The 9,472-nt window shown below is 38.3% G+C and overlaps 3 protein-coding genes across 3 annotated transcripts; all 3 read right to left on the reverse strand.

Moving 5' to 3' along the window:
* Nucleotides 1-267: 267 nt before the first annotated feature.
* On the reverse strand, nucleotides 268-974 carry LOC106296411 (photosystem I reaction center subunit V, chloroplastic-like). Its single transcript, XM_013732545.1, has one exon. The coding sequence runs from the start codon at nucleotides 900-902 to the stop codon at nucleotides 417-419; it is 486 nt and encodes a 161-aa protein (XP_013587999.1). The 5' UTR covers nucleotides 903-974; the 3' UTR covers nucleotides 268-416.
* A 417-nt stretch (nucleotides 975-1,391) lies between these two features.
* On the reverse strand, nucleotides 1,392-4,308 carry LOC106296499 (uncharacterized WD repeat-containing protein C2A9.03-like). The gene is made up of 10 exons (XM_013732642.1): nucleotides 4,134-4,308; nucleotides 3,623-3,786; nucleotides 3,313-3,480; nucleotides 3,126-3,212; nucleotides 2,892-3,026; nucleotides 2,705-2,815; nucleotides 2,535-2,626; nucleotides 2,337-2,442; nucleotides 2,132-2,218; nucleotides 1,392-2,049 (listed from the first exon to the last, which is right to left on the reverse strand). The coding sequence occupies exons 2-10, from the start codon at nucleotides 3,755-3,757 to the stop codon at nucleotides 1,636-1,638; spliced, it is 1,335 nt and encodes a 444-aa protein (XP_013588096.1). The 5' UTR covers nucleotides 3,758-3,786; nucleotides 4,134-4,308; the 3' UTR covers nucleotides 1,392-1,635.
* A 780-nt stretch (nucleotides 4,309-5,088) lies between these two features.
* LOC106298903 (vacuolar cation/proton exchanger 5-like) lies at nucleotides 5,089-8,753 on the reverse strand. Its single transcript, XM_013735033.1, is given in 15 exon segments — nucleotides 5,089-5,371; nucleotides 5,601-5,607; nucleotides 5,686-5,779; nucleotides 5,870-5,986; nucleotides 6,083-6,136; nucleotides 6,220-6,336; nucleotides 6,634-6,768; nucleotides 6,923-7,086; nucleotides 7,089-7,134; nucleotides 7,235-7,431; nucleotides 7,518-7,546; nucleotides 7,630-7,965; nucleotides 8,068-8,168; nucleotides 8,388-8,468; nucleotides 8,599-8,753. Coding segments are annotated over 12 exon segments (1,068 nt in total). The 5' UTR covers nucleotides 7,734-7,965; nucleotides 8,068-8,168; nucleotides 8,388-8,468; nucleotides 8,599-8,753; the 3' UTR covers nucleotides 5,089-5,367.
* Nucleotides 8,754-9,472: the final 719 nt, after the last annotated feature.

Below are 9,472 nucleotides of genomic sequence, written 5' to 3' on the forward strand. Positions count from 1 at the left end.
ATTGTATCAAAAGATAAAGTTTAACTTATAAGTGATAGTTGTGTTGGTTGACAAAAAAAAAAGTGATAGTTGTGTTGGATTACTGTTAAAACGAAATAATTAAATAAAAGTAGTACATTTGAAAAATACAAAGTCTTATGTTATTAGTAATTAATTATAACTGGAATATTTCTTTTACAAAGAGAAAATGAAACAAGTGGAGAAAATGCAGCTTTAAAAAAAAAATTGATGAAAAAATGAAATTAACAATTGGAGATGCAGACTATCTCTAGATGACGAAATATTTTTAAATGTTGCAAACGAAGAGAGATTAATGTTCTAGACAATAACAATAGAAGTGGAAGAAACATAGATAAGAGAATACATTAGGTAGCTTGAGATACGAGTACAACAATATACATAAACAAGGGAGAGAATCAGCCAAAGAAGCTAGGATCGTAGCCATTGCTAGAAGTGGCCAAGACATAGTAAGCAACGATGTGACCAATAGAACCCCAAGCAAGAACATCGACGATGTTGAATCCAACAGGGTCGTTCGATTTCAAGAGGCTAACGTATTCCTTGGCACGATCATCTCCGGCTTCGAAGTGGGTTTTGCCGTTCTGCTCCGGAACCTGTTTGGCCACATTCTCTCTCTGGAAGTTGAAGAAGACGAACCGGCCAAGGAAGAGGGAGAGACCAGTGCTGAGGCTTATAACGACGGATGGGCTGAGCTCGGCTCTCACGACGGCGGAGGAAGATCTTCTTCCGGCGGTGGTGGATAGCTTGGGTAAGGAGGAGGAGGAGGAGCCACCGAGGCGGAGAGGACGGAGGCCGTGGAATGAGATGGAGTTCGGGTTTTTCTGGGAGATTACAGTGGAGAAAGTTGAGGGTGTGAGCAAAGCAGATGCGCTTGTCGCCATGTTATCTTCTTCTTCTTTTGGAGAGCTTTAGCGAAAGAGAGAATGAGTGGTTTTACCTTTATGATCTTCTTGGAGGAGACTATTACAAGATTTTGTTTGTGAGGACACGATCCCTGGTTGATGACGTGGCATTCTCTTGTTGGTTCGTTTTGGATTATGAGATTTCATGCAAATAGTTTTATTTGTCCTAAAGCCCCTTACTCTTTATAATGTTTCGATTTAATCCAACACAATTAGTTTTTGCGTTAAGTCCCTTATTGTTTAGCAGTTATCCTTAAAAGGCTTGCAATTTTTTTGGTTCGATTACATAAACGAAATTTTAACACAGAATCAGTAATTGCGTTTAAGCTCTCACCGTTTGGACGGTTCTCCTTATAACGTCCCCCCTACGTTTCTTTCTTTACGTTCAGTTTAATCCACAAATCCGAGCCCCTAAAAAGATTTGATTATAGTAAACTAAGGATCAAGCCATGTTATCACTTCCTGCTCTGGTCAGAGTAAATAGTTTATAACTCCAGCTGAAATTCAACACTAATGTACACATCACATGCATGAACCTCAACAACACTCAAAAGCTAAACTAAATGGACTCTCTGCGACATCCTAGAACTTGTACAACACATCATTTACACCACTAGGGATTTGATTATACTGTTATGTATTTTATTGGTCGGTTAACAAAGCCACGGGAGTGTGCAGCTATTTTATTCCTCTGATGGGTCGACTAAATTGGTTATAGAAATGAATCAAGGTAGGAGTAGTTGTGGCGCCTGCCATACTCAAGGAGACTCCCGTAAGTGCGGTCCCAAACACCGATGAAGAGCGCTTCAGTGTCAGGGCTGAAGGATATTCCCGAGATCTCCCCAAAGAAATCGATCTCTTGCTCTGTTTCATACCCTTTTGAGACATCGTATACATGGACAAAATCAGCCGGCTCGGCCATTGCCATGTATTTCCCATCGGATGTGTAGCGGATGGATCGGATTGCTCCAAGGTTACCCCTCAAGACAGCAACAGACTTGGACAGGTTACGTATGTCCCAGACCCTGCAGGTCTTGTCTTGGTTACCTGTCGAGAAAGTGAGCCCATCTGGATGCCATGCAGATGCAAAAGAGAAGTCCAAATGTCCTACTAGCGTTCCCAGTGTCTGTCGGAAAAAATCCAAATCAGTTAAAAGAAAAAAGCTTTTTTATTCAGAAGACTTGAGCATAGAGATAGTGTCTCTGCACCTTTCCCGTGTTGGGGTCTACGAGAAGGCCCTCTGGGTTGTCTCCCACAATCGTCAATAGTTTACCATCAGGACTCAGAGATGTGTGCTGACAATAAAAAAATGATCCATTTTCGTTCTTACTAACTGCCGCAAGTGTGACAGATCGGCTTATGCCAAAGCAAAAAAAATAAAAAATGAGAATCAAGGAATGAGTAGAGACTTACATTGACTGGCCAAGGAAAGCGGAAATAGTTAACAAGCTGATATCTCTCCATATCAAAATCTCTGACTCCACAATCATTATTTGAGGCCGTGAAATGAAGCGCACCACTGCAGACAAACAGACATAGGCCAAAGGGCATGTTAGAAGCTGTAAGTTGGCAAAAGAAACTACATAGAGCAAAAAAAAGAGAAGCAAGTACCTCGGTTTGTTATAAATCTCAATTGCATTGGTGATAGCATTATCATCATAAGTTGTACGGGAACAAAAGCTCACACCAGGTCTATCAAGATGCTGCATCAAAACCAATTGTGGAAACAGTTGATTAGACGACTGCACGTATGTGTTTTCTAAAGTTCTAGAGAGCCTTACCTTGCATATAAGTTCTCCTTGAAATCCACCCGCAACCAAAAAATTATCTCTCACAGCAAGTGTACTAACTTGCGTCTTGGTAAATCCCTCCAAAAAACTTCCAGGATGTTTCTGCAACCCACACAGGGATAGCATTAGCTGATGTTAGAATTTTTATAGAAGAAACTTTTGAAGGAAGGAAACAAACCTCGGATGGGGAAACATGACCTTCAACATTGAGAACTTCATGCTTCCTAGGTGTCAATGTAGAATAGTGGCTCACCAAAAACTGTGACATAAGGTACACATCGTGCTTTGAAGTTGCCCAAACCAAATTTCTCAACTACAAATACAATAGAAGAAAACCAACTTGAATAAATTGAAATGACAAAAGATATATGTATAGAGAGAGAGAGAGAGAGAGATATGGTTGGATGAGAACCTGAAAATGAAGGATACTTGATTTGATAGATCTTGAATTCCGCCAGAAATCATAAAAGATAGCCCCTTTCTGTGTGGCCATGCAATCCTGAGGAGGTGATTAAGCAAATAATTATAATCGAAACAAGTGGAGAATAGCTAAAGGGTGTCAGAGAGTGGATGGATGGATGGATGGATGGAGGACTTACTTTGGCAGAGGAATCACCAGAATGAGGAACATTTTCATAGTTTTTGTACTGTTGAAGTCTAGTTTGTCGGTATTTGTCTCTGGTGATACTAAGCCTGTCCCAAGGAATGCCCTGGATGTCTTTCCCTTTCCGGGCTTGCTCAGCACAAGTATCTGCTATTTTATTACTCTGAAACCCACACACACACACAGTAGAGTTGGAAGAAAAACTCAATTTGGAATAATTAATTAACCCATATATATTAGCATTTAAGAAGGGCAAGCACAAACCAATATGCATTAAGACTTGTTATATATATATATATGCTTACAGAGTAGTCAAATTCGTCGACATCAGAGTCTGATGCAGGCATGTCATCATCCGCTTCATCAACATCCTCCATATCATCATCATCATCAACATGGTCCATGTATGCAGAAGCAACCTCCGCTTGGTAATTAGACATCTTTATTTAGTTGATAGATAGGCACCTACCTGCACATGTATAAGAAAATTACCTTAATAAAGACAGCAGCAGCATCATAAGATGAAACTTGTGGAGACCATAAAATTACTATATGGTTCTAGAGAAAGTCAAAGTATCTACTCGGACTCAGCCAATACAGCCCCCTATGGTTTTCGTTACCGAGATAGCATACTGCTTGAGTTGCAATTCATAGCACAAGGTAGGAAATATCACAACAATAGCATGTATACAATTCATAGCACAAGGCAATATCACAACAAAAGCGGTTAGGAAAACAGATCAAACATCATCTGCAACCGTAATATCGAATATAGAGCTAGGCAGGATGATGGGATGGGATCAACAGATTCATCACCTGGCCATACAAATTCTTCGTGAATTGACCACCGATTGACTGCTAAATCCAGCAAACTATTATGATTCTAAATTTAAGTTCGTTCGTTGAGATCGATTGCAAGAGAGAAGAAACAAAGATTAAAAAAAAAATTATCTATTTCTTTCATACATCACTGGAAAAGGACGGTCCCTATTGTTTTCCCGATCCTTTCTTTAGTCGAAACTTAGTTTACCAATTTACCCTCCCATCGAAGTAGGTCCAGACTAGCCATACGTTACTGCCCACATGTCAATTTTCTGTTTCGCTATACCAAAATTTTAATTTTTCAGTGACCAGGACTTCGAATCCAAGTGATTTCACCGTATTGGACTTTATCCCGAAATTAATCACAACTGGACCAAAAACTATGGTTAAAATCTCTATCTCTACTCTATTGTATTCCGTAAAACAATTACTAGGGATCTGATTTATCTTTTTCAACCTATAGTAATTTAAGTTCTGAATCGTGACAGTTCTGAATCGTGACGAATAATTCTACCAATACATTCATGTTGAATCTCCTATTCGTTCTGCTACCAAGAAAAGAAAAACTGTTACTCTCCCAGTAAGAACAACTTACTCTATTGTGTTTTTTTGTGATTTTTTTGGCGGGTTCGGTCAGGAGAGGCAAAAGATAGATGCTTTCTATCAGAGTGAGACAATGTATTGTGTCTATGTAACGATTGGACAGAAACACTCGACTGTGGGACAATTAATTCAAACTCTTGAAGAAGCTAATCCTTTTGGAGAGCTACAGTAATTACAAGCTTAGCTAGCGCCATACCTGTCGTAGGAAATACAACACAGCCGTTAATAATAACAAAAAATTTCTACATGCATCATCGATAAACACAAAATCCACTAAATATGATACAATTGTTGTATTACCTCCATGTCTTATGGCTCTAAGATAAATCACATTCCAAACTAATATATGATGTTACTATAGTTTAATCGTCAGTAGAGTCTCCTTCACAAATCTCGTAGAGACTCGTCGACCAAAATAACTTTTACAAATTTGAGGGAACTGTAAACAATAAAAAAAAAACGTGAAAATGAGCTACGGAAACCATGAGTTTCTCTTATACAACAGCTCTAGAATCTTAAATGTACATGCATGCACTACGGTGATGTTGGTGAGATTATCTGGCTCAGGTACACAAACGGCTTGACACACACCAGATTATGTTCTTTCGTGATGGCTAAATTAATATCATCTGTCAGGAAACAACAACACAGACGTGTGAAACATACATTACCATTGTAATTTTAACATATAACTGTAGCCCTAGTCCCCAAGAAAAAAAGCACACAAAGGCGCAGCAAAAACGTTAGATGGGGTGGGCAACTTTTTCAATTTGTTGAAACAACTCCATAATCTCAACTGCACATGTCATATCTTGCTTTCTTGATAAGATCATCATACGTTTTCTGTTTTGGTTGTACCTTTTTTCTGTCAAGAAACAAAAAAAAAACACGTTTCAAACATCTATATTGCACAAGAGGTTTTTCATGCTGAATAGTAGCATACCTTGGTGAGGATCTTCATGTACAAAGAAACTGGCAGCGACTATCAAATAACAAAGAATCAGCATTAATCCTTTGAAGTAATTCGATGTCCCTTCCTGCATTACAACAAACACAAGCGTCATAACATATTAAGATTGGTTTCTTACACATAAATACATAGCTTCAACATCATTATAAACCCCCACCTGAATAAAGAAAGCTACAACAATAACAGTTATGAACAGTGTAGCCGTCTCAAAGAGCTGGAAATTTAGGTCCATTTGTGCGCCCATCATCCATCCGATCACCACACAGAACGGAACCTATAAATCCAATCCGGGCAAAAGTGGAAGCTATCAGACCAAATCTGACAGACAACGCTAAAGTAGTTGAGCCAAGTTCAAATTTCTTATACGTACCGCAAACAAGGAAATCTGGATTGAGGATCCAATAGCCACTCCCAAAGACAGATCCTATAGAGGAGAAACAGTCAAATTTTATAGCCTGAAGAAGAGAAACCAAATACATCAGAAATGCAAGAGACTTGTCGGCGTACCAGCTTGTCTTTCATGGCGAACATAATAGCACCTGCATGTTCTGCCGCATTCCCCACTATAGGAAGCAAGATGACACTGATAAAAGATATTGGTATCTTCCACGAGACTGAAGCACCCTTTCACAGATTGGAAAACAAAAAAAACACAAAACCATAAATCTGTAATCGTAATCATTGGTTTCTAGTCACTCTTTCACAAGAGCCTTCTACAGAAAAGACTGGTGGCCTCGGGCTTATGATTAGGACTATTACAAGTATTTAAAACATATTACACTTTATGTCTTGCAAGTGCCAAACTAGTATACTCACATTACAATGCTGTACTGATCATATAGCATAAACAGATCTAGTTAATACCGCAAGATCTTCATAAGAAACTCACACAGAAAAAAAAAACAGAAGATACTTATTTACCTCTATGGCATCCACAAGATATCCAGAAAGAAGAGAGACCCAAGCCGTCAAGATTGAAAGCCAAATGATAGCTTCCCACTTGGAGATCTCAGGATCTTCATCATCGTCCGAAGTTTCTTCGCTCTGGTTCATATCCTATCATTTATAAATGTTTAATTTAAGTCCACAAAACTCTAAAAAGAACCATTCAAATGATGAAACTGGTTGTAAACTTGTAAGAAACTATTTTGTATTTGTAGTTATCTTCATCATCGTTAAGAAAAAAACCTAAAGGTTGGAAACAAAAAACCTCGGTAAGAGGGGTATAAGGACTGGGCTGGGTCTTTAGCTGGAAAAATAGGTAAGCAGCATATGCCACAAGCATTATGCAACTACTGAACCTTGAGAGAGCAAGCTCTGATGAGCCGGCATGAATCTCGCTATGCGTGTAATGAAGAACAGCGGGGAAGAGAAGCCCATAACAGCCATCAAAACCAATCCTGAATTCACAACCGCATTCCCCTGTGTTTACAGAAAGAAGTAAGCTCAGAAACTACATATTACAGAACAACACAGGAAAAAAAGAAAAAAGAGAATGTCGTCAGGCGAATGATATGCTTACTTTGTCAAAGACTTGGTCTTTACGGGAAAACACAAGGCCGCCACAGAAAAAGGCGCAGCCAAGTACAAGCAACATGTTAGAGAGAATGGAGCCGAGCAGAGTGAGCTGCACAACGCGTATCATTCCATTTTTAAGAGCGAAAATTGATATGATCAGCTCAGTCACGTTACCAAATGTAGCATTAAGGAGGCCTCCAACTGTGAAAATTTGTTTAGAAAACAATATCAGGAGGGAGGGAGGGAGGGAGGGAAAGTTATCCTGAAAAAAAGAAAAGAAGTCATACCAGTTGGACCTGTGTAATAAGCCAATTGCCTGATACAGAGATAAACAGGTAAGTATTTGCTAAAAAAAAAAAAGTAATGATAATAGGGTAACTGCAAGGAGGGCTTACTTACTCTGTGGCATATCCGAGACGTTCAGCCAATGGTGTAATTCCGACTAAGCTCAATAGGAAAACCCATCCCTGAGTCACAGCAGCAAGAATCAAATCTTGGGACATAACGAAACTTGTAGCTCACCTTATTATCTGTCAAGTAGTAGTGGAGTAGAATTGCGAGAGGACCGAAAGGCAACAAGAGATTGAGTTTATTGGATAAGATGACGATCTTGAAGCTCTGGAGCAGGGTGTTGTTGTCTCGGAAACTTGGAGAAAAAGATCCTCCTTGCTGCTCCATCATGAAAGAAGTAGCTTTTGCTTGTGGGGAATCTGAATCTCGTCTGAAAAGGCTTTTCTGCTCGTTTTCATTGACCAAACCCATATGTGTACGTAATATTGTTTCCAATGATTAAGAAAAGAAATATATGAATGAGAAAAGAGAGGTGATTCAACTTACTTGAATTAAGAGCTGGCACCTTGCAACAACCCATGCTCTCTACCAAAACATGAAACGAGAATGTTCTCTTCGTCTGCTTCGAAAATGTGAATCGCGTAAACCTTAAAATGCCGAAGAAAAAAACACAGTATGGAGTGAGACCGATCTTTAAAGCCTAATAAGCATCGAACAACAAAAAAGCTTAAGAGAAACATCATTAATCCAGAACAATATCATGTGATTTCATACAATCATATGCTTTGCAATTAGCCCATCAAATAAAACAGAGAATTAGCTGAAAATCAAAATGGATACGGGTTAAGGAGACGGTAAGAGTTTACCTAAGCAATCAAGTCAACGAGCCGTCAGAGAATAGAGACTTGAACTAGTTTTCTCAAAATCAAACTTATTTCTTCGATCAGCTGCAGGAAAGTTGGAGAAGCTTTTCAGTCTAAAAAATCTTCATAAATAGTGAAGGAAGACAATAATAATAATAATAATAATAATAGTCTAAAAAAAATAATAATAGATTAGAGATGTGTGATCTCTCACTGATCTGTGCCTTGGTTTTGATGACAAATAAATAATCTCGAGGGATCACAGATGGCCGACGAGGTTTCCTTCTCGCTGCTATTTTTGTTGAAGAAGACAAGCTTCGCCTTTTTCAAAAGAACGTTAGAGCATCTGCATTGAAAGTATTAGGAGGGGTTCACACAATTCCCTAAAAAAAAAAAATATAAAAAACTTTTTATTATGAACCCGTATCACAAAAGCTTTCCACTATGATCCCATATCAACACTGTTCCGCGTGTCCCACGCCATGTGGCGGCATGCAAATGGTTTGGCTAATAATTTTTTTTTTTTAAATCAAATGAAAAAAATTAAAATAATCAAAAATGCATATTGGAAATAAAGACGGGTGGAGTTTGCTGATGAGGATGCTCTTAGTCGGAGAGTTAATTATTAATTTATTTAAATTCTCTTTTATTTTTATTTTATTTTAGCCTCCACAAAACAAAACTATATAGATTATAGAACTGAATGCATAAATAATTTGATTCATACTCGAATGCTTTTTTTATCGGCAGTTTTATTCACCTTGAATGTTTTTTTTGTGTGTAAGTTTACTTATTTATTGATTTGTTTTGTTCTCTTGTCTCTCTAAAGTAAACTTAATTTTTAGTTTACATCTAAGTGGGACCCATCAACTTCAGCACGTAACAGTGTATACACATATACATATATTTAAAACTTCAAAGGGTAGAATCTCTTATTAGAGGTGCTCTAAGACGGCGCTGATCCACCGGTACAAAATGTTGGGCCTAATTATTAAGCCTAATGGCTCAAATAATATATGGAAAAATGTGAAAACGAAATGGGCCTATGGATTCTTATAAAAAGTCTTGTTGGCTTTAATGAAATGAAG

This window comes from Brassica oleracea, chromosome C6 (genome assembly GCF_000695525.1).
Source record: "Brassica oleracea var. oleracea cultivar TO1000 chromosome C6, BOL, whole genome shotgun sequence".
In the NCBI taxonomy this organism is placed as follows: Eukaryota; Viridiplantae; Streptophyta; class Magnoliopsida; order Brassicales; family Brassicaceae; genus Brassica; species Brassica oleracea.

Excerpts from the sequence above, each read along its gene's own strand:
- LOC106296411 (XM_013732545.1), bottom strand. The coding sequence starts at position 902 with ATGGCGACAAGCGCATCTGCTTTGCTCACACCCTCAACTTTCTCCACT.
- LOC106296499 (XM_013732642.1), bottom strand. The coding sequence starts at position 3,757 with ATGTCTAATTACCAAGCGGAGGTTGCTTCTGCATACATGGACCATGTT. Across the intron at positions 2,219-2,336 it reads GCTTTCCTTGGCCAGTCAAT|CACACATCTCTGAGTCCTGA; the intron begins GTAAGTCTCTAC and ends TTTTATTGTCAG. Across the intron at positions 2,050-2,131 it reads TAGACCCCAACACGGGAAAG|ACACTGGGAACGCTAGTAGG; the intron begins GTGCAGAGACAC and ends TTTTTCCGACAG.